The following is a 24394-nucleotide window of genomic DNA, read 5'->3' on the forward strand; positions in this document are numbered from 1 at the left end:
GGAAGATTATATATAAAATGTTAATCAGGACTATTTCAGGATGGGGAGAATTATGGATGAATTACAAGGCCTTTTTATTTTCTATGTTGTTGAACTCTTTATATTTAACTATCCTTTTATCTTTATACTTAATAAAATATTACATATTTGGTAATAAAGAGAAAGATGTAAGGCAGTAGAAACATCAACAGAAGCCATCCTGTCACACTTGTCCTCCCCAGTCCATGTGAGGAATGACTAAAGCATGGTTCCAGTGAAGAGGAAGCAGCCTATAGAAACAGAGAAGCTGAGTAAATAGGAGAGAAACACTGAGAAAACAGGTGATGGATTTTAGGAAATAGGCATAATGAATCTCCGCTTCCATGACTGAAATATACAAACAAACAAAACATGAAAAGAATCTTCAGAATCCAGAGAAGGGGCTCAACTCATATCACAAATTTAGAGCTAATACACAGTTCTTTCTCCACAAAGGATCATACATACAGACGGTGAAAGGTGAGTCATTACATTCAAAATACCCTACGGATAGCCCACTTTTGACGGAAAAGGTGACTAAGGTAAGAGATAAACTTCTCAACTAGAGACATGCAACCCTGTTTAAAAAAGAAAACAGCATTTCTGCCCTAGCTTGAATGAAGATTAATCATATACCCCTTCTAGCCAGAAAGAAATCAGAAAAATGTCTGGAAAATTATCTCTTAGATCTGAATAGCTTAGCTGCATTATAAAGATTTGCTAGAAAAAAATCAGGCCCAGCAATATTACTGTACACTAGGAAGCCACCAAAGCAGCCAATAGCCACCTTAAAGAAGTACAAAAGCAAAACCTCAAGGGCACGTCCCATAGAACTAGGTATTTCCCTTACCCTGCAATTGCTAAAGCAGCCATCAGTTTGTGAGTTTTAAAACAATCGCAGAGAAAAATGTCACTTCAGGAGGTTGCACAGAGTCCTAGAATCACCTACTCCCTCTCTGGCTTCTCCAAGCTCCAAGGAACAAAATTAATACAAACCACACACAATTACCAGTCATGTCCTGGGAAAGGGATTCAAACAGCAACTTATAAACATGTATAAGGCAGTTAAAGAGAATTCAACCACATTACTATGGGCAACTAAATGGTTTCCATAGTGAGTGAGAGCCCCTGGGGGATCTACACTTCCTGCGGGGACCTGTGCAATCCTGGGATGGGAGATTCCTCCTGACCCCCAGGCATATAGACTGATACAGGGAGCTGCCTGCCCAGAGTGTATAAGGAGGCAACACTCAAGTCCACAAGGGACCTCCATAGGCCTTGGACCCCAGAGCAGCCTGGTAGATGCACAAAACATCTTCCATGAAATCCAACACCCCTTCATGATAAAAACCCTTAACAGACAAGGCATTGAAGGAACACACCTCAAAATAATAAGAGCTTTCTATGACTAACATAGAGCCAACATCATACTGAATAGGCAGAAGTTGGAAGTTTTCCCCTTGAGAACTGGAACAAGACAAGGATGCCCATTCTCACCACTTCTAGTACTGAAAGTCTGAGCCAGAGCAATTATGGAAGAGAAAGAAGTGAAAGGCATCCAAATAGGAAAACAAGATGTCAAACTATCTCTCTTTGCTGATGATATGAGTTACATAGAATACCCTAAAGACTCCACCAAAAGCCTCCTGGACCTGATGAACAAATTATTAAAGTTTCAGGATACAAAATCAGTAGCATTTCTCTACATCAGTAACGTTCTAGCTGAGAACCAAATGAAGAACACAATCCCATTTACAATAACCACAAAAAATGAAATACCTCATCAAGGAGGTGAAAGATCTCTACAAGGAGAACTATAAAACATTGCTGAATGAAATCAGAGATGACAAATAAATGGAAAAAATTCCATGCTTATGGATGAGAAGAATCAATATTATTGTTAAAATGGCCATACTTCCCAAAGCAATTTACAGATTCAATGCTATCCCTATCAAAATAGCATATCATTTTTCACAGAATTAGAAAAATGTATTCTAAAATTCATTTGGAACCAAACAAGAACCCAAATAGTCAAAGCAATCCCAAGCAAAAACAGCAAAGCCGAAGGCATCACATTACCCAACTTCAAACTCCACTGTAAGGCTACAGTAACCAAAACAGCACGGTACCAGTACAAAAACAGACAAATAGACCAATGGAACAGAGTAGAGAACTCAGAAATAAACCTGCACACCTACAACCATCTGACCTTCAAAAAATTGGCAAAAATAAGCAATGAAGAAAGAACTCTGTATTCAATAAATGGTGCTGGGATAACTGGCTAGCCATATGCAGAAGAAACTGGACCCTTACCTCTCACTATATTTTAAAAAATCAAGGTACATTAAAGATTTAAATGGAGGACCTCAAACTATAAAAATCCTAGCAGAAAACCTAGGAAATACCCTTCTCAATATTGGCTTTGGAAAATAGTTTACGGCTAAGTCCTGAATAGCAATTGTAACAAAATAAAAAAATTGATGATTGGTACCTAATTAAACCAAAGAGCTTCTGTACAGTAAAATAAATGATCAATCAAGAGACAACTCACAGAATGGGAGAAAATATTAGGAAATTATGCATCCAACAAATCTCTAATGTCCAGAATCTGTAAGGAAATGTAAAAATTTAAAAAGCAAAAATCAAATAATTCCATTTGTAAAAATGGGCAAAGGGGCTGGGCACGGTGGCTCACACCTGTAATCTCAGCACTTTGGGAGGCCAAGGTGGGAAGATCAATTGAGGCCAGGAGTTCAAGACCAGCCTGGCCAATATGGCGAAACCCCATCTCTACTAAAAATTTAAAAATTAGCTGGCCAATATGGCGAAATCCCATCTCTACTAAAAATTTAAAAATTAGCTGTAATCCCAGCTACTCAGGAGGCTGAGGCACAAGAATTGCTTGAACCTGGGAGGCGGAGGTTGCAGTGAGCCAAGATCGTGCCACTGCACTACCGCCTAGGTGACAGAGTGAGACCCTTTCTCAAAAAAAAAAAAAAAAAAAAAAAAGTGGGGGGAGCAAAGAACAGGAAGACACTTGTCAAAAGAAGATGTACAAGCAGCTGACAAACATGAAAAAATGCTCAACATCACCATTCATCAGAGAAATACAAATCAAAACCACAATGAGATAACATCTCACACCAGTCAGAATTCTGATTATTAAAAAGTCAAAAAATAACAGATGCAGTCAAGGCTGCAGAGAAAAGGGAATGCTTATACACTGTTGGTAGGAATGCAAACTGGTTCAGCCATTGTATAAAGCAGTTGGGAGATTTCTCAAAGAACTGAAAAAGAACCACTGTTCAACCCAGCAATCCCACTACTGGGTATATATTCAAAGGAAAAGAATTCATTCTGTCAAAAAATCTCATGTACTCACATGCTCTTTCCTGCACTATTCATAATAGCAAAGACATGAAATCAACCTAGGTGGCCACCAACAGTGGATGGATAAAGAAAATGTAGTGTATATACACCACGAAATACCGTGCAGACATAAAAATAAAATAAAATCATGCCCTTTGCAGCAGCATGGATGGAGCTGGAGGCCATTATCCTAAGCCAATTAATGCAAGAACAGAAAACCAAATACTGCATGTTCTCACTTACAAGCGGGAGCTGAACACTGAATATACATAAAGATGAGAATAATACAAAGTGAGGACTTCTAGATGGGAGGAAAGGAGGAGGGAATGGGCTGAAAAACCACCGATTGGGTACTATGCTCACCACCTGGGTGATGGGATTATTTATACCCCAAACCTCAGTGTCAAGCAATATACCCATGTAATAAATGTGCACGTGTCCTTTAATCTATAATAAAAATTGAAATCATTTTAAAAAGGAATTAGAAAAAGATGAGCTCTACGTAACTAAAGTTCTATGTAACTAAAACAAAAATAAGTAGAAGGAGGGAAATGCTAAATGTTAGAATGGAAATAAATAAAACAGAGATTAGGAAAATGCAAGAGAAAATTAAAGAAACCAAAAGTTTGGTCTTTGAAAACATCAACAAAAACTGAAATCTTTAGCTAGATTCACCAAGGAAAAACCGAAGACTCAAATCACTAAAATTAAGAATGGATGAGGGGATACTATGAACAATCATATACCAAGATATTAGACAACCTAGATGAAGTAGACAAATTTCTAGATAAAGAAATGATCAAAATCGATTCAAGAAGAAATAAAAACTCTCAGTAGGCTTATAATGAGAAAAGACTGAGTTAATAATCAGAAAACTTCTCCAAAAGTAAAGCTTGGACCAAGCTTCACTGATAAGTTCTGCCAAATATTTAAAGAAGAGGTAACACCAATTATTCAAAATCTCATACAAAAAACATAATCAGAAAGATCACTTCTTGATTCCTTCTATGTAGGCCAGTATTATCCTGATACCAAAGGCAGACGAAGATATCACAGAACTGCAGACCAATATCCCTTGTGACTACAGATGTAAAATACTACAAAAATACTAGCTAACTGAATCCAAGAAGACAGAAAGGGGATTACACATCAAAACCAAGTGGGATTTATCTCAAGAATGCAAGGTTGGTTTATCATATGAATAAATCAATATAATGCACCATATTAATAGAATAAAGGGAAAACATATAATTAGCTCAATAGAAATATAAAAGGCTCCTGGCAAAATAAAAAACCCTTTCATGGTAAAAACACTCAACAAACTAGGAATGGAAGGGAACTTCCTCAACCTGTTAAAGGGCATCTACAAATAACTCATCCCTCATATTATGCTTAATGACTGTCAAGCTTTCCCTTTTAAGATTAGGAACAAGACAAGGACATCCATTCTTGCCACTTCTATTCAACATAGTTCTGGAGGTTCAAACAAAGGCAATCAGTAAAGAAAAAGAAAAAATAGCATAAGATTAGAAAGAAAAACCATCTCTATTTGAAGGTGACATGGTATTCTATATAGAAAATCCTAAGGCACACATATACACACACAAATTATTAGAGCTGATAAACAAGTTCAGCAAGCTTGTACAATCTATCATCAATGTAAGAAAAATCAGTTGTATTTCTATACACTAGCAGTAAACAACCTAGAAATGAAATTAGGAAAACAAATTCATTTACAATGGCATTAGAAAGAAGAAAATATATAGAAATACATTTAATGACAGATGTGCCGAACTGCAAAGAAGTAAAAACTATAAACATTGTTGAAAGAAATGAAAGAAGACTTAACTAAATGGGAATAGATCCTATGTTCATAGATTAGAAGTCTTAATATTTTTAAGATGTCAGTACTCCCCAATTCCAACTATAGATTCAATGACATCCCTACCAAGATTCAAGCTGCCTTTTATTTTTTTTCAGAGACTGGCAAGCTGATCTTAAAGTTCATAGAACCCATAAATAGCTAAAGCAATTTTATAAAAGAAAAACAAAGTTGGAGGACTCACACATCAAAATTTACCACAAGAACACCACAACAAGACGGTGTGGTGGTGGCATTTGCAGAGACATATGGATCAATGAAATAGAATTAAGAGTCTAGAAATAAACTCTTACATTTATGGTCAATTAATTTTTGGCAAAGGACCCCAGACAATTTAATGGAAGAAAGAATAGTCTCTGCAACAAATGGTGTGGGGTCAACTGGATATCCATATGCAAAAAATGAAACTGTATCCCCTGCCTCACATTACATACAAAAATTAGCTAAAAAATGATCATAGACCCTAATTTAAGAGCTAAAATTATAATACTCTTAGAAAAAAGCAAAGAAGTAAACTTTTTTTGTGTGTGATGTTGGGTTAGGCAATAGTTTTAAACACAACATGAAAAACACAAATGACAAAAGTAGATAAATTGGACTTTGTCAAAACTAAAAATTTTGTACTGCAAATGATACCATCGAAAGTGAAAAGCATCCCAAAGAATGGGAGACATGTTTTCAAATTATATAGTGAATAAGGGACTGCTGTTCAGAATATATGGAGAACACGTCGAACCCAATAATAAAAGAACAAAAATAAGCCAATTTAAACATGAGCATAGGATCTGAATAGAAATTTCTGCAAAGAAGATATTCAAATGGCTAATAGGCACTTAAAAAGGTGCTTCTCATTATTAGTCATTAGAGAAATGCAAATCAAAACCACAATGAGATGACACTTCACACTCATTAGGATGGTTATAATCAAAAATCAGAAAATAACAATTATTGACGAGGACGTGGAAATACTGAAACCCTAATATGATCCTGGTGGAAATATAATGCGGCACAGCCACTCTGGAAAACAGTTTGGGAGTTACTCAAAGGTTAAAAAGAGAGTTACCATATGACCCAGCTGTTCTACTCCTACGTATATATCCAAGAGAACTGAAAAAATTATGTCCACACAAAAACTTGTACACAATCTATAACAATTTATAACAGCATTATTTGTGAAAGTAAAAAAGTACAAACAACCCAAGTATCCATCCATTCATGAATATATAAATAAAATGTTGTAAATCCACGTAACGGATTTTATTCTGCAAACCAAAAAATGAAGTACTGATATACGCTACAACCTTAAAAATATCATGTTAAGTCAAAGAAGCTAGATACAAAAAGCCACATATTTTACAACTCCATTTATGTGGAATGTCTCATATAGGCAAACCCATAGAGACAGAAAGTAGATTAGTGGTTGCCAGGGCTGAGGCGGGGGTGCAAGAACAAGGGTAATGGGAGGTAACTGCTAATGGGCACACGGTTTCTTTTTGGGGAGACAAAAATGTTCAGGAATTAGGGGTGAAGGATGTATAACTTTCTGAATATACAAAAACATGCTGAATTATATACTAAAAAAGAATTGTATGGAATGTGAATTTTATCTCAATTAATAAAAAAACAGAGCTTGACCTACATTGAGACATACCCTAGAAAAGTAACTAGACTTAAAATCTTTTTTTTCTTTTTTTTTTTCTTTTGTTCAATTTTTTTTTAAATTATACTTTAAGTTTTAGGGTACATGTGCACATTGTGCAGGTTAGTTACATATGTATACATGTGCCATGCTGGTGCGCTGCACCCACTAACTTATCACCTAGCATTAGGTATATCTCCCAATGCTATCCCTCCCCCCTCCCCCCACCCCACAACAGTCCCCAGAGTGTGATATTCCCCTTCCTGTGTCCATGTGATCTCATTGTTCAATTCCCACCTATGAGTGAGAATATGCGGTGTTTGGTTTCTTGTTCTTGCGATAGTTTACTGAGAATGATGATTTCCAATTTCATCCATGTCCCTAAAAAGGACATGAACTCATCATTTTTTATGGCTGCATAGTATAAAATCTTAAAAACCTACAAGAATCCAGAAATAAGTAAAGCTAGTCAATGTAGCAATACTACTACAATGAGCTGACACAAAATCCACAAAATATAACCATTATTGGCTAGTTGGGGGAATGTCTGTATGTGGGGGCACAGGTGGGGAGAAGTGCAGTCACTTTCTTAATTTTTCATATGATAGAGTCAACAGATACTGTTTCGTGTCTGAGAGTGATAGATTGAGAAAGTGGTTGAAGGATATTAGTTAATTAGATTACATGGCCGCTAAGTTATCAGAAAAACAGCTCAAAGAAACATATATTATGGCCGGGCATGGTGGCTCACGCCTGTAATCCCAGCACTTTGGGAGGCTGAGGCGGGCAGATCACGAGGTCACGAGTTCAAGACCAGCCTGACCACCATGGTGAAACCCCATCTCTACTAAAAATACAAAAATTAGCCGGGCATGGTGGCACATGCCTGTAATCCCAGCTACTCAGGAGGCTGAGGCAAGAGAATAGCTTGAACCCGGGAGGTGGAGGTTGCAGTGAGCCAAGATCATGCCCCTGTACTCCAGCCTGGGTAACAGAGCGAGACTCAATCTCCAAAAATAAAATAAAATAAAATAAAATAAGAAGCATATATAACATAGTAATGAACAAAAAAGATGGGAAATGGCAAGAAATCAGTAAAAATCATAAGACATCCTGAACAGCCAAAACAATTTTGAAAGAGAACAACAATGTTGGAGGACTCACATTTCCTGATTTTAAAACATATTACTGGCTGGGCACGGCGTCTCAGACCTGTAATCTCAGGACTTCTGGAGACCAACACTGGGGGATCACTTGAGCCCAGAAATTTGATATCAGACTGGGAAACACAGTGAGACCCCATCTCTACAAAAAACAAACAAACCAAAATAATCAACAACAACCGAAAACCCAAACATATTACCAAAGGTGCAATAATCAAAACAGTGTGATAGTAGCATAAAGACAGACAAATAGACCAACGAAATATGATAAAGTGCCTACAAATAAACTCTCACATACGGTCAAATGATTTTTTTTTTTTTGAGGCAGGGTCTTGCTCTGTCGCCCAGGCTGGAGTGCAGTGGCACGACCTTGGCTCTCTGCAACCTCTGCCTCCTGGGTTCAAGTGATTCTCCTGTCTCAGCCTCCTGAGTAGCTAGGACTACAGATGTGCGCCACCACACCCAGCTAATTTTTTGTATTTTTAGTAGAGACAGGGTTTCACCATGTTGGCCAGGCTGGTCTTGAACTCCTTACCTCAGGTGATCCACCCACCTCGGCCTCCCAAATTGCTGGGATTACAGGTGTGAGCCACTGTCCCTGGCCAAAATGATTTTTGACAAGGGTGCCAAGACCACTCAATGGGAAAAGAACAGATTTTTCACAAATGATGCTTGGAAACCTGGACATTCACATGCAAAAGAATGAAGTTGGACTCTAGTCTTATGTAAAAAAATTAACTCAAAATGGATTAAAGACCTATGTGTAAGGCCTGAAACTATCAAAGTCTTGGAAGAAAACATAGAGGAAAGGCTTTGTGACATTGAATATGGCAGTGCTTTCTTGAATATGACACCAAAAGCACAGGCAACAAAAGCAAAAATAGACAAATGGGACCACCAGGCTTAACTTGTGCCTCAGGGGATGCATTCAACAGGGTAAAAGACAACCTACGGATTGGGAGAAAATATTTGCAAATCATGATTCTGATATACAGAATACACAAATAACTCTCAGAATTCAACAATGACAACAAAATCAATAACCTGACCAAAAATGGGCAAAGGAATTGAATAGACATTTCTCCAAAGTTGATATACAAATGGCCAACAAGCATGTGAAAAGATGCTCTATATCGCCAATCATCAGAGCAATGCAAATCAAAACAACAATGAAATATCACCTCACACCCACTAGGACGGCCATTATAAAAAAAAAAGAAAATAACAAGTATTGGTGAGGATGTAGATAAAATGGGTCTCATGTGTGCTGTTGGTGGCAATGTAAAATGGCACAACTGCTCTGGAAATCAGTATTGAGATTCCTCCAAAGGTGAAACTTAGAACTACCATTTGATTCAGTAATCCCTCTTCTGAGTATGTCTCCAAAAGCACAGTAAGCAGGGACTTAAAAAGCTAACAGCATACCCATGCTCACAGCAGCACAACTCACAATAGGCAAATGTGGAAGCAACACAGATGCCCATCCACTGAGGAATGGATACATAAATGTGACACACACAACCCACGGAAAATTATCCCGACTTAAAAAGGGAGGAAATCCTGTCACATGCTACAACATGGATGAATCTTAAGGATCTTATGCTAAGTGAAATGAGTCAGTCACTAAAGGGTAGATATTTTATTTCTCTTATCACACAAAATCAGGAATTAAAAGATATTTCTTATCTTCCAAACTTGGTATCGACAAATTCACAGAGACAGAAAGTAGAATGGTGGTTACCAGAAGCTGGGGGAGGAGGACAAGGGAAGTTGTTATTCAATGGGTATAGAGTTTCAGGTTTGCAATATTCAAATGTTCTGGAGATCTGTCTCACAACAATGTGAATATATTTAACATTACTGACCTGTACACTTAAGAATGCTTAAGATGGTAAACTTTATGTTAGGTGTTTTTTACTCCTCCCCACCATTTGAAATGGAATTTAGTTTAACAAACATTAACTTAATAAGTTTACCAGAAAAGGAAAAAAACCAAAAAGGGAAATGATAAAATTTAAACCAAACATATTTGTTACAACAATGAACTTAAGTTGAACTCACTTCAAAAAAAGAACTTCAAATTGGGTGGGGGAAAAAAGTTAAATTCAAGTAGGTGCTACTTCCACTTGAGTGAAGTGACTCAGAAAAGCCAAAAGTAAAAGGATGGACAAAGAGCAATGTTACAATCCACATTTAATAAAACTGTATTGGATGAAGTAGAATAAAAGGCAAAACATATTCAAAAGGTAAAATAAAAGTTACTTTATATGATTTATGGTATGATTCACAGTGAAAAAAGTGTCATTAATATTCATGTCATTAATATTTATGTGCCGAAAATAAAAATATATATAACCAGGCCGGGTGCTGTGGCTCATGCCTGTAATCTCAGCACTTTGGGAAGCCGAGGTGGGTGGAACGCTTGAGGTCAGGAGTTTGAGACCATCCTGGCCAACATGGTGAAACCCCATCTCTACTAAAAATACAAAACTTAGCCGGGTGTGGTGGTGCACACCTATAGTCCAAGATACTCAGGAGGCTGTGGCAGGAGAATCGTTTGAATCCAGGAGGCAGAGGTTGCAGTAAGTCGAGATCACGCCACTGCCCTCCAACCTGGGTGACAGAGGCAGATTCCTTCTCAAAAAAAAAAAAAAATATATATATATATATATATATAACCATTCAATTAACAAAAGCTATATTCAATTAACTTAAAATATACTCTTTGAAGTTCTCAACAGATTAAGAAAATCAATATTCAGGAAGAATATAATTAATTTAATTAATAAAATGATTTAATAGATGTATATTAAGAAATGCATCGTTAGGTGATTTCATTGTTGTGTGAACATCACAGCATATGCTTACTCAAACCTAGATGGTACAGCCTACTACACATCTAGGCTATAAGGTATAGCCTATTGCTCCTAGGCTACAAACCTGTACAGCATGTTACCCTACTGACTATTGTAGGTAATTTTAACACAGTGGTAAGTATTTGTGTATCTAAAATATCTACTTAAAGAAAAGGTGTAGGAAAAATATACTATTTTAATCTCATGGGACTGCTATCATTTATATGTTCTGTGGCTGACTGAAATGTTGTGTGGAATCTGACAGTGACTGGAATGTCATACTCTATTTGGAAACTCTACCTTCTTTAAAACACCCATGGATTACTTATATTTAGCCACAAAGAAAATCTCTATGTATCCTTAAAACACAAATAGAACACAGTACAATCTCTAATCACAATGCATTAAAATTATAACTTAATAAGTAGTGACAATAAATCCAACATGGAATTAGCAAAAAAAAATCTCTTATACGTCTTTTGAATCAAATAGAAAATCCAAAGCTACAGTTACATAACATCTAGAAAGTAATACCAATAAGAATACTAATAGGTACTAATATACTGGGTATATACACCTGATTTCCACTTCCATATCTAGAAAACTGGATACTATATTGCTCCCCGCCTTATGGTAAGACAACAACAATGGCAAAGGGGTAGAAATGGCAAGTTCTTAACTTTTCTGAAAGCCAGCAGCAAGTTGAGGAGTGGAGGGAAGAGAGCGTGAGGCAGGCTTGGTATTGATTGTGCCTTGGCCCCAGGCCTGCTCTAAGGGCAGCCTGCTCTGCCCAGGTCCTTTCAGGTTCCAACAACTCTCCCTCCTCCTCAGGGCTATGGGTTCCTGTGCCATCCTTGTTGCTCCCCTCTACCCATCTACACCTTCATAATTAGTCCTTTGATTACCTATATCTATGAAGCTACGTGAAGTGTTGGGACCTGATATCTTCTGTAGAGAATTTGTTAAAAGGTTAGGTTAAAGAACGTGTCCTCTCTGAAGAGCTAGGACCACCATCCTCGGATTTCTGGACATCTAACCAAGGATGACCTATCTGTCTACTTTCATTCTGCTTCATATGATAAGTCCAGGGCACTGATCTGATGTTGGGTTATTGATGAGAGATTAGGGGAGATGATATCCTTTCCAGGAGCCTGTGTTAAATGAGTCTGAATCGATTTTTCTCTTCCTCTGAGACTCCCAGAATGTATTGGCCCTGGATTGTCCACCTTCCACCTCACTGGCCCCTTTCCAGGCTGGGCTGGTCCAGTGGAGGAGTGATCTTCCTGGATGCAGGCATGGGGTGGCACTGACACGCTGCTCTGAAACCCGACAGCTCTGGGAATAACAGTGACTCCAACAATACAATGATTTATTATAATCAGGTTCATAGAGGCAATAGAAAGACAAAATAGTTTATCAGGGTAGTTGAACTGTTAATTTCTAGTCTAATTAACTATGATAAGTTAATTATTAAGTAAGCAACAAATGGCAGCAATACAAGTGCTTAATGAGAAATGCAAAGGCTTCCAAGGAGGGAGGGACTGGGACCAGATTCATCTGGTTGGGTGGTCAGAAGTGGACGGAGCAGGTAGCACTAAACTGGATCTTGAAGAAGGAATAGAGCCTTAGTCACATATGGGAATTTGGTCAAGGGTGTCCTGACCACTGGCAACAGGATGGGGGTGATGGGGCCTTACTGGTGAATCTTATGCGCCTCCAGACAGAGCTGCTTCTCTGGGCTTGTGAGGCTTTATGTGAATTTCAGACTCACTGAACACTTGTCAAATCCCTGCCTGCAGGGTCAGCATGCTGTACTGAAAAAGTAAAACAGTGCAGGCTTTGGAGTCAGAGCTACCTTAGGTTTGAGCTTTCACTTCCCATATGGGGCTGTGGAGAGGAAACCTCAGGTTTCTGGACCTCAGTTTCCCATTTGCCAAATGGGGATGTTAATAATACCAACCTTAGCTCCAAGGCTGTTAACATGAAATTGCACAACATGGGAAGCCCTCTTTCTCACAGTGCTGGGCATCTAATAACTTCTTGTTAAAAAGCAGCTATTGCTTCTTCCCTTTATGTTCTAGGCAGTAGTGCTGAGGCAGGCAGTGGAGTAAAATAAGATTCACTGCTGGTGGGAAAGTAAACTACAGCTGACACTTTGGAAGACAGTTTGGCATTTCCTCAAAATGTTAAACAGGATTAAAATATGAACCAGCAATTTTGCTCCTAGGTATACATCGAAAGAATTGATAATAGGTATTCAAATAACTGCTTGTACCTGAATGTTCACAGCAGCACCATTCACAATAACCAAAACGTAGAAACAACCTTAATGTCCATCAATGAATGAATGGATAAACAAAGAGCAGTATAAACATACATGGAATATTATTGAGCCCTAAAAAGGAATGAAGTACTGATGCATGATGCAACACGAATGAATTTTGAAAACATCAGCTGAAAGAAGCCACACATAAAAGGTCAGATATTGTACAATTCCATTTATATGAAGTATCCACAATAAATAAATCCATAGAGACAGAAAGCAGATTAGGTTGCCAGGGATTGGGGAGAGAGGGAAATAAGGGGGAACCACTTAATGAATAAGGAATTTCCTTTTGCGGTGATAAAAATGATTTGGAACAAGAAAGGGGTGGTCGTTGCACAATATTGTGAATGTACTAAATGCCACTGAATTGTGCACATTAATAGGATTAATTGAAATAATAAAATAAAACCGAACACGGGTCTTACCTTTAGGAGCTCACAATCACACCTGAGTCCCTTTAGACTTCCAAGATTCAGTTTCACTGTCTGAAAGCAGGGCCAAGTGCCTAGAATGTGCAAAGACCTTCAGAGTTTATCTTTTATGCAGAGAATCCCCCACAATTCCTCTTTTCAGAGGCAACTGCTACCAACATTTGGCGGAACCACTCAGACTTTTCCCTCTGCATGCTTGTTTGTGGATATCATTTTTCAATGCCATTTTTCCAAAAATAAATCCAAACATATTGTTTTATAATCTTTTCTTGCTTGGTGCTATAGTTGGGCAATGTTTTTCATGTCAGTAAACCCTCATCAGCATTGGTCATGGCTGTGAGGTACTGTGCTACAGAAATAGAGCAGGATTTATTCAGCCAGTCCCCTCTTGTTGCATTTTAGGTTGCTTCTATGTCAATAAACTTTACAGTGATAAACATCCTTATACAAACATCTTTGCACATTTGACCAGTTACTTTCTTGAGCTCTAACCCTAGAAGTTGAATTTGGATCAAGTCTTTTCAAAGGACTTTGAGGTCGAGCAGGGTGGCTCACTCCTGTAATCTCAGTGCTTTGGGAGGCTGAGGTGGGAAGACTGCTTGAGCCCAAGAATTAGGGACCAGCCTGGGCAATATAGCAGGACCCCGTCTCTAAAAAAAACTTTTTTTTTAATTAGCCAGATGTGGTGGTGGGTGCCTGTAGGCCCAGCTACTTGAGAGGAGGACAAGGGCCGAGGCTCACTTGAACCTGTAAGCTTGAGGTTACAGTGAGTTATGACTGTGCCACTGCGCTCTGGCCTGAGCAATGGAGCGAGACTCTGTTTTGATTTAAAAAAAGGATTTTGACATGCTGTGTAATGATTCTCCAGCATGGATCTCCCATTTCAGTATTCCGTCAAAAGTGTGTGTGTCTGCACATTTCTTTGTGCTTGTCCTATATTAGCTCATACCATTCTTTTAATTCTTTACAATGATAGGTAAAACCTGGATATTAATTTGATTTTTATTTATTTGATTTCTAGTGAGTTTTTTTGTATATTCTTTTTTGCACAGTTTTAAAATATATTCATGAACCATATTTGCTTCTTCTTTAAAAAATTCTCCATTCTTATCTGGAGTCCATTCTATCCATTTGGCATTTTTTTCCTATTAATTATTAGGAAGGAAACATGAACTTTTCTGTTGTGAGGAAAACTTCCATTTGAGGAACACTCAAAATGAAAGCTTGAAAAAGAACCATCAAAGAGGGAAAGACAGACCAGGAGAGAAGGGGATAGGAAATGAAGAGCCATGTGTTAAAGCAGCTGGGTGGCTGCTGGACCCAGAAGCCTCCTCAGCTGACATTATTTGCCTGACTCTTAGTTGCTCTGCTAGGAGCCAGTCTCTTGCACATCTCTGCTCTGATCTTATTTCCCTTACATCTAAGCTCTTGGTCTGACTCCAGTGCCTTAGTTCATACGGTCTGCTATAACACAACTATCATAAACTGGTAAACACTTTACATTTAGCTTGTAAACAGAAATTTATTTCTCACAGCTCTGGAGGCTGGGAATCCAAGATCAAAGTGCCAGTAGATTTATGTCTGGTGAGGACCTGTTCCTCATAAATGGTGGTTTTTGTGTATCCTCATATGGCGGAAGGGGCAAACAAGCTCCTTTGGGTCTTTCTGTAAGGGCACTGATCCCACAGGTGAAGACTTCATCCTCACGACCTAATCACCTCCCAAGATCCCACCTCTGAATACCATCACCTTGGGGATGAGGTTTCAACATAGGAGTTTAGGGGGGACATATTCAGACCATAGCACCCAGGTACCGCAAGCAGCTTTATGAATTCAGGAACTCCCTCAGCATTCAGCATGTTTGAGGACTATAAAACATTACTGGTACTTGGCAGTTAGGAAACCCCTGGTGATCTTACCAAGGGTGGTTTTAGAGGGTCCGTGGAGCCAGCAGCCAGCAGTGAGGAGTGGAAATGAGGGGGCTCCATGTGGAGGTCAGCCTGCTCTTCTGGGCTTACTGTGAGTGACAGCACCACTTGGAGGTAATGGAGGTGAAAGAGCTGCACTGGCCACCTTTGGAGTGGAGCCTGGGGACAGTGTGAGTGAGTCTTCCCTCCAATTAGCAGCTTCCTTCCTGTGCATGTCCGAGTGTAAGGGGTGCTTTCTATGGGGTATAGAAGAACGCTGGGTTATAGATAAGGATGGAGTGTTGGGCAGTTCCAAGATGGGCGAATAGGAACAGCTCCAGTCTACAGCTCCCAGCATAAGCGACGCAGAAGACGGGTGATTTCTGTATTTCCAACTGAGGTACCAGGTTCATCTCACTGGGACTTGTCAGACAGTGGGTGCAGGACAGTGGGTGCAGCCCACTGAGCATGAGCCGAAGCAGGGCAAGGCATCGCCTCACCCAGGAAGCGCAAGGGGTCAGGGAATTCCCTTTCCTAGCCAAGGGAAGCTGTAACAGACAGCACCTGGAAAATCAGATCACTCCCACCCCAATACTGCGCTTTTCCAATGGTCTTAGCAAACACTACACCAGGAGATTATATCCCGCGCCTGGCTTGGAGGGTCCCACGCCCACAGTGCCTCGCTTTTTGCTAGCACGGCAGTCTGAGATCGAACTGCAAGGTGGCAGCGAGGCTGGGAGAGGGGCACCCATCATTGCTGAGGCTTGAGTAGGTAAACAAAGCAGCCAGGAAGCACGAACTGGGTGGAGCCTACCGCAGCTCAAGGAGGCCTGCCTGCCTCTGTAGACTCCACCGCTGGGGGCAGGGCATAGTTGAACAAAAGGCAGCACAAACCTCTGCAGACTTAAATGTCCCTGTCTGACAGCTTTGAAGAGAGTAGTGGTTCTCCCAGCATGGAGTTTGAGATCTGAGAATGGACAGACTGCCTCCTCAAGTGGGTCCCTGACCCCCGAGTACCCTAACTGGGAGGCATCCCCCAGGAGGGGCAGACTGACACCTCGCACGGCTGGGTACCCCTCGGAGACGAAGCTTCCAGAGGAATGATCAGGCAGCAACATTTGCTGTTCAGCAATATTCCCTGTTCTGCAGCCTCCACTGCTGATACCCAGACAAACAGGGTCTGGAGTGGACCTCCAGAAAACTCCAACAGACCTGCAGCTGAGGGTCCTGACTGTCAGAAGGAAAACTAACAAACAGAAAGGACCTCCACACCAAAACCCCATCTGTACATCACCATCATCAAAGACCAAATGTAGATAAAACCACAAAGATGGGGAGAAACCAGAGCAGAAAAGCTAAAAATTCTAAAAATCAGAGCGCCTCTCCCGCTCCAAAGGAACACACCTCCTTGCCAGCAACGGAACAAAGCTGGATGGAGAATGACTTTGACGAGTTGAGACAAGAAGGCTTCAGACAATCAAACTTTTCGAAGCTAAAGCAGAAAGTTCAAACCCATCGCAAAGAAGCTAAAAACTTTGAAAAAAGATTAGACGAATGGCTAACTAGAATAACCAGGGTAGAGAAGTCCTTAAATGACCTGATGGAGCTGAAAACCATGGCACGAGAACTACGTGATAAATGCACAAGCCTCAGTAGCCAATTCGATCAACTGGAAGAAAGGGTATCAGTGATTGAAGATCAAATGAATGAAATGAAGCGAGAAGAGAAGTTTAGAGAAAAGAGAGTAAAAAGAAACAAACAAAGCCTCCAAGAAATATGGGACTATGTGAAAAGACCAAATCTACATCTAATTGGTGTACCTGAAAGTGATGGGGAGAATGGAACCAAGTTGGAAAATACTCTGCAGGATATTATCCAGGAGAACTTCCCCAACCTAGCAAGGCAGGCCAACATTCACATTCAGGAAATACAGAGAACGCCACAAAGATACTCCTCGAGAAGAGGAACTCCAAGACACATAATTGTCAGATTCACCAAAGTTGAAATGAAGGACAAAATGTTAAGGGCAGCCAGAGAGAAAGGTTGGGTTACCCTCAAAGGGAAGCCCATCAGACTAACAGCTGATCTCTCGGCAGAAACTCCAATCCAGAAGAGAGTGGGGGCCAATATTCAACATTCTTAAAGAAAAGAATTTTCAACCCAGAATTTCATATCCAGCCAAACTAAGCTTCGTAAGTGAAGGAGAAATAAAATTCTTTACAGACAAGCAAATGCTGAGAGATTTTGTCACCACCATGCCTGCCCTACAAGAGCTCCTGAAGGAAGCACTAAACCTGGAAAGGAACAACTGGTACCAGCCACTGCAAAAACATGCCAAATTGTAAAGACCGTCGATGCTAGGAAGAAACTTCATCAACTAATTAGCAAAATAACCAGCTAATATCATAATGACAGGATCAAATTCACACATAACAATATTAACCTTAAATGTAAATGGGCTGAATGTTCCAATTAAAAGACAAAGACTGGCAAATTGGATAAAGAGTCAAGACCCATCAGTGTGACCATCAGGAGACCCATTACACGTGCAGAGACACACACAGGCTCAAAACAAAGGGATGGAGGAAGATCTACCAAGCAAATGGAAAACAAAAAAAGGCAGGGGTTGCAATCCTAGTCTCTGATAAAACAGACTTTAAACCAACAAAGATCAAAAGAGACAAAGAAGGCCATTACATAATGGTAAAGGGATCAATTCAACAAGAGGAGCTCACTATCCTAAATACATATGCACCCAATACAGGAGCACCCAGATTCATAAAGCAAGTCCTTAGAGACCTACAAAGAGACTTAAACTCCCACCACAATAATAATGGGAGACTTTAACACCCCGCTGTCAACTTTAGACAGATCAACGGGACAGAAAGTTAACAAGGCTATCCAGGAATTGAACTCAGCTCTGCACCAAGCAGACCTAATAGACATCTACAGAAGTCTCCACCCCAAATCAACAGAATATACATTCTTCTCAGCACCACATCGCACTTATTCCAAAATTTACCACATAGTTGGAAGTAAAGCACTCCTCAGCAAATGTAAAAGAACAGAAATTATAACAAACTGTCTCTCAGACCACAGTGCAGTCAAACTAGAACTCAGGATTAAGAAACTCACTCAAAACCACTCAACTACATGGAAACTCAACCTGCTCCTGAATGACTACTGGGTACATAATGAAATGAAGGCAGAAATAAAGATGTTCTTTGAAACCAATGAGAACAAAGACCAGAATCTCTGGGACACATTTAAAGCAGTGTGTAGAGGGAAATTTATAGCACTAAATGCCCACAAAAGAAACTCCATCATCCCAGCCCAAAAATCTCGTTAAGCTGATAAGCAAATTCAGCAAGGTCTCAGGATACAAAATCAATGTGCAAAAATCACAAGCATTCTTATACACCAATAACAGACAGAGAGCCAAATCATGAGTGAACTCCCATTCACAATTGCTTCAAAGAGAATAAAATACCTAGGAATCCAACTCACAAGGGATGTGAAGGACCTCTTCAAGAAGAACTAAGTCCTAACTGTCAAGTTCACCTTCCTAACAAAGTTATTCTGGATGTGATGTCTCCACCATCATCCTGGTCCCAGAGCCCCATCAGGTGTGTCCTCCTGGGCAGCAGACTCGCTTCTGACATCTGGTGCCTTCATACCAAGTCCAGGCCCAGCACACAACAAGCCCTCGGCCACTGTTTGTTGAATGAATAAATGAATCTTTCAGGTCCGACAAGGAAAGCCCAGGCTTTTATCAGGAAAGCTACAAAAATGCAGAAGTCACAGTAAATCCTGGGAGCAAGAGACGCCTGAATGTCAAGTGAGGTCACTGTGTTTTGAGGAAGCCACAGCCACAGGTGAGCATGGAGGGAGAGACAGCACACAGGGACGGAGCACAAACCTCTCCCCCTCCACGTAACCGGCAGGTTTCTGACTGAATATTGGTTAGACTCACACTAGAAGTACTCAGTGGTGCTTTGAAGCAGCTGCTCACTTCTTGTAATTCCTAGGCCAACTCCTGCTTGACACTGAAATGTTCCGAGAACACTCTAAAGATAAGCCATGGACTTCCTGCCCAGCCTTGATGCTCCTTAGACTTTTCCTTGGAGGTGGTGTTGGGTACCAAAGATCTGGAATCTCAGCAGCCTCCACTGGCTGGCCCTGGGTTCCTGCTGCTGACTCCCAGCTTCTGGTTTCTGCTGAGGAAGGCTGCAGGGCAGCACCTTTAGGGGAAGCCTTGACTTTTCCAGATCTGGGCTCTCTCCAGTGTTTTCCTGAATGCCCCTACCAGAAGCCTGGCTGTCGTCTCTGAGCCCTTCCTCATCCTCCTCCCTGTGTGAATCATTCCAGCTCCTGCCATTTCTGCCCCAAATGCACCTACATACGGCTCATGTCTCACCTTCTTGACTTCCTCCCTCTGGTGAAGCCACTGCTGTCTCATGGGCCTCTGCTAACCCAGGCAGCTTCTTTGTGAACCCAGAGCTAGGCACAGCCTCAAGCCATGCAGCCCACTGGATGCAGAGTTTAGCAGGCAAGCAATGCCTTTGAGCAAATAAGAAAAGGTTGCCTTTTCCTTTGGCCAGTCTCAGTTTCGTGCCATGGCTCATGGCTTGGCAACCAGAGGGAGGCCCAGTTTTAGCTCCCACCAGAGCCTCTGGGCCAGCTGCTCTTGTACAGTGAGCACCTGCATCCCTGTACTGGAGGCCCCGCTCTTGCCTGGATGTGGCATGAGCCTTGAGGGGTAGCTGCTTCCATTCCTACCTCCTCAGATCCATTGTCCACCTGCAGCCAGAGTGATGCTTGCATGCGTGTGTGCGTGCGCACACACACACACACACACACACACAACCTCCTCCCCTCTGTGCATATCAATGTCCTCCCCTTGCTCTTGGAATAGAGTCCAAACTACCTAACCTAGATGACGGGCCCAGCGTGGCTGATCATCAATAGGTTAGCTAATCTTTGGAAGGGAAGTTTCCCTTCAATAGCATGTAAGTTGGTGTGGAAAAGTGCTTTTTCTGTTAGGTTTTGCTTTTGCCTATCTTGTATATGTTGCATCCTTGTAATTGGGCCCCTTGAGATTTCAGCACCACACCATGTTTTAGTGACTGAAATAATGAACATTCTGATCAGACCGTTGCTGGCTTGCACACGTTAACCACTTGCTTTTGGTCCAATATTCCTTGTTCCCACAACATAATGATAAACTGCTCATGTACTGTTTCTTTGTTCAGCAGGAAGACATTCCTTCAGGGTCAGGAAAAGTTTGCAGAATGAATGAATGCCTTGAAGGACACTGTGACCAGCTGCTGACACTCAGAAGCCTGGGTGCACAAGGTGTTATCTCAGACTGAGGAAACACAGACTTTTCCTCTCAATCCCCCTGAACTCCCCCTTCCTCACTCTCCAGCTGCATAAAAACATTCTGCTGCTGCTTCTTTGTTGAACTGAAGTTGAGAGATCTTGCTGTCCTGCCTTCTTGCTTTGGCCAAATCGAATAAAACTTTCTCTATCTCCAAGCACCCATGTGTCAGTGTTTGGGATCAGCTCCACGTCGGGTACAAGAGCATGAATTTGGGCCTCCCCAACATCTGCAGTGCAAAATATTTAACAATAGGTGTGGCGCAGCCTCTGACCAACAGCCAGAACACACACCAGCCACACACAGCCATGCCTGTCAGCCGAATGTCAACCTTGCTCATGGCTGAAATGACCCCAGGACACAGGAAGTGCATGACACACAACTGTTGACTGAATCAATGAATGGGTGGAGATGGGGGTTGGTGAGGTAAGTGCAAGGAACTGCCAACAATAGATGCTTCGTGGACCAGGGAAACCTCAGCGAGGAGAAGCCTAGCTGGGAAGGGCCTTGTTGCCAAGCATGGGGACTCGGCTTCTGGCCAATGGTGACTGATTGCAGGGTGAATGGCACAGTTCTCAGGCTCGTCGTATATGTGTACAAGGACCAGGGTGGATCGTATATGTGGACAGGGACCGAGAGTACTAAGTGTGCCAGGTGGCAGAGAGATGCACGGGGCCTGAACAGGCAAGAGAGGTGGCAGGCCTTCCAGAAGGGCAAGGAACCCAGGCGGTTCCAGACCCTGAGTCTCCCCCTCCAGGTCATTCCCTTTGACCACAAAGAGGAATGCACACTGGGCTCCCTGCTGTGTTACAGCCCAGATCTTTGACCCTAGGGTTGATGATTACCAAACATTCAGGAGCCAAGCAATGAGGCAGGCAGTCTACTTTCCAGGGGTGAGCAAGCCCCAGACGGTATCTCCTGGATGCCAGTGAGCGGCTGAGAGCTGAAGCTCCCTGGACGCTCAAGGCTCTTGTGGTGACAGGTGAGGGGACTGGGTGGAAGGACAGTGCTCTGAGCATGCACCTTCCTTGGGATCTGGAGGCTGGGCTGTTTTTTGTGCTTGGCTCTTATGCCACTTCAGCAACCTAAAAACTTAAAATAAAGCTGGAGGGAGCCTTTCCTGAAACTTGTGTTGGACAGAGAATTTTTGCGATGTATGGTCCCTGGAGAAGGACAAAAGGGTTGCACATGTGGCCTGCCTGAGGTAGGTGCCCCCTCAATGCACGGAGAAGCTGAGAGAGCCAGAAAAAGGAAACAGAAAAAGGAAGAGCGGTGGGTAGTTCATCTATCAGGGCTTTATAGAAGGTATTTTATTCAATCTTCAAAACAACTCTAGAAGGCAGGTTTTCTTCTCCCCTGTTCTATAGATGAAGAAATGGAGGCTCAGAGAGGTTAAGTGACATGCCTAAGGTCACACAGCTAGAAAGGGATGGAACCAGATTCCAATGCAGGTCTTTCTGACCCTACCTTCTCCCAGTGGCAGAGGCCTGCTTCCTCATGGGCAAACGTGGAAAGACACACCCTTGAGCAGGTCTCCCTGTTCCTGCAAGGCTGGAAGCCATGCAGGCACTCACATGATTTTCTCTCTCTTCCCCAGTCTGGCGTAAAGGCGTGCAGGGAGGCCTAGCTCTGTCTCCTGGACTTAGAGATTTCAGACACAGAAGTCTGTCCATGGCTCCTTGTCACATCCGCAAATACCAGGAGAGCGACCGCCAGTGGGTTGTGGGCTTGCTCTCCCGGGGGATGGCCGAACACGCCCCAGCCACCTTCCGGCGATTACTGAAGCTGCCTCGAACCCTCATACTCTTACTTGGGGGGCCCCTCGCCCTACTCCTGGTCTCTGGATCCTGGCTTCTGGCCCTCGTGTTCAGCATCAGCCTCTTCCCTGCCCTGTGGTTCCTTGCCAAAAAACCCTGGACGGAGTATGTAGACATGACATTGTGCACAGACATGTCTGACATTACCAAATCCTACCTGAGTGAGCATGGCTCCTGCTTCTGGGTGGCTGAGTCTGAAGAGAAGGTGGTGGGCATGGTAGGAGCTCTGCCTGTTGATGATCCCACCTTGAGGGAGAAGCGGTTGCAGCTGTTTCATCTCTTTGTGGACAGTGAGCACCGTCGTCAGGGGATAGCAAAAGCCCTGGTCAGGACTGTCCTCCAGTTTGCCCGGGACCAGGGCTACAGTGAAGTCATCCTGGACACCGGCACCATCCAGCTCTCTGCTATGGCCCTCTACCAGAGCATGGGCTTCAAGAAGACGGGCCAGTCCTTCTTCTGTGTGTGGGCCAGGCTAGTGGCTCTTCATACAGTTCATTTCATCTACCACCTCCCTTCTTCTAAGGTAGGGAGTCTGTGATCTCTTTCTGTGTGTATTGGTCAGAATAGAATCCATTCAGCTGTAGCAGCAAGCAATCCCCAACCTTTCACTGCAATGACCTTTCAATGCAATAAAAGCTTATTGTCCATTCACATCTGAGTCCCATATGATTGCTTGTGGGGTAGCTTCTGGGTTTCTGCTTCATTCAGTCTTTTTGATTCCCATCTGTTTCATTTTTCTAGTGCCAGCATAATGTTGCATAAGAACAACCACCAAATGAAACAAATATTTATTTAGTTCATGAGTCTGAAGTCAGCAATTTTGCCTGAGCTTGGCTGGGCAGTTCCTCTGTTGTCAGACTGCATTGTACAAATGCAGTGGGATTGGCTGAAAGACTAGGTCAATGGTGCTGTTTCGTTTTCCCACAGGCTACCTCAGGCATGGTTTCAAGGAAATTGCAGAGGAGCAAAAACAAAAGCAGAAATAAACAAATGTGTTTTCAAACCCCTGCATGTGTTGCATCTTCCCCAAACTCAAGGAGAGGAACCTGCCTCTGTAGTGAGAAGGGCTGCAAAGTCACATAGCAAAAGGGTGGAATGCAGCCTCGGGAGAAGAACTGGGGCCAGAGACACAATCAATCCCCTCTAACCACAGGGTCTCTGCAGAGGGAAGAAGGTGGCCTCAGAGGGGAGTGTGGGATTTACCATGGGCTAGACCTGGAAGTAGTATAACTCTTCCAGGGGATCATAACAGAATACCTGAGACTGGGTAATTTATAAGGAAAAGAGGTGTAGTTGGTTCATGGTTTTGCAGGCTGTACAAAAAGCACAGTGCAGGCATCTGCTTCTGGTGAGGGCCTCAGGAATCTTTTACTCATGTTGGAAGCTGAAGGGGGAGCAGATGTGTCACATGGCGAGACAGCACACAAGAGAGATGCTAGGTGCTTTCAAACAACCAGCTTACATGTGAACTAATAGAGCCAGAACTCATTCATTATCATGGACAAAGCACCAACCCATTCATGAGGAATCCACCCCTATGACCAAAACACCTCCCACTATGCCCCACCTCTAACATTGGGAGTCATATTTCAACATATGATTTGGAG

At 41.9% G+C, this 24394-nt stretch overlaps 2 protein-coding genes across 4 annotated transcripts in view; one reads left to right on the plus strand and one right to left on the minus strand.

Annotated features, from left to right (window-relative positions):
• LOC459325 (putative ALMS1-like protein) overlaps window positions 1–23068 on the minus strand; it is a 76589-nt gene extending 53521 nt beyond the window's left edge. For all 3 annotated transcript variants that reach the window (XM_063789727.1, XM_063789726.1, XM_009442658.5), the window contains exons 1-2: window positions 22945–23068; window positions 13678–13757 (exon numbers count right to left, since the gene is read on the minus strand). The gene's annotated coding sequence lies outside the window, so the exon portion shown is untranslated. The remainder of the gene's footprint in view (window positions 1–13677; window positions 13758–22944) is intronic.
• NAT8 (N-acetyltransferase 8 (putative)) lies at window positions 21848–23438 on the plus strand. The gene is made up of 2 exons (XM_001151030.8): window positions 21848–21952; window positions 22568–23438. The coding sequence occupies exon 2, from the start codon at window positions 22642–22644 to the stop codon at window positions 23323–23325; it is 684 nt and encodes a 227-aa protein (XP_001151030.1). The 5' UTR covers window positions 21848–21952; window positions 22568–22641; the 3' UTR covers window positions 23326–23438.
• Window positions 23439–24394: the final 956 nt, after the last annotated feature.

Source organism: Pan troglodytes, chromosome 12 (genome assembly GCF_028858775.2).
Source record: "Pan troglodytes isolate AG18354 chromosome 12, NHGRI_mPanTro3-v2.0_pri, whole genome shotgun sequence".
In the NCBI taxonomy this organism is placed as follows: Eukaryota; Metazoa; Chordata; class Mammalia; order Primates; family Hominidae; genus Pan; species Pan troglodytes.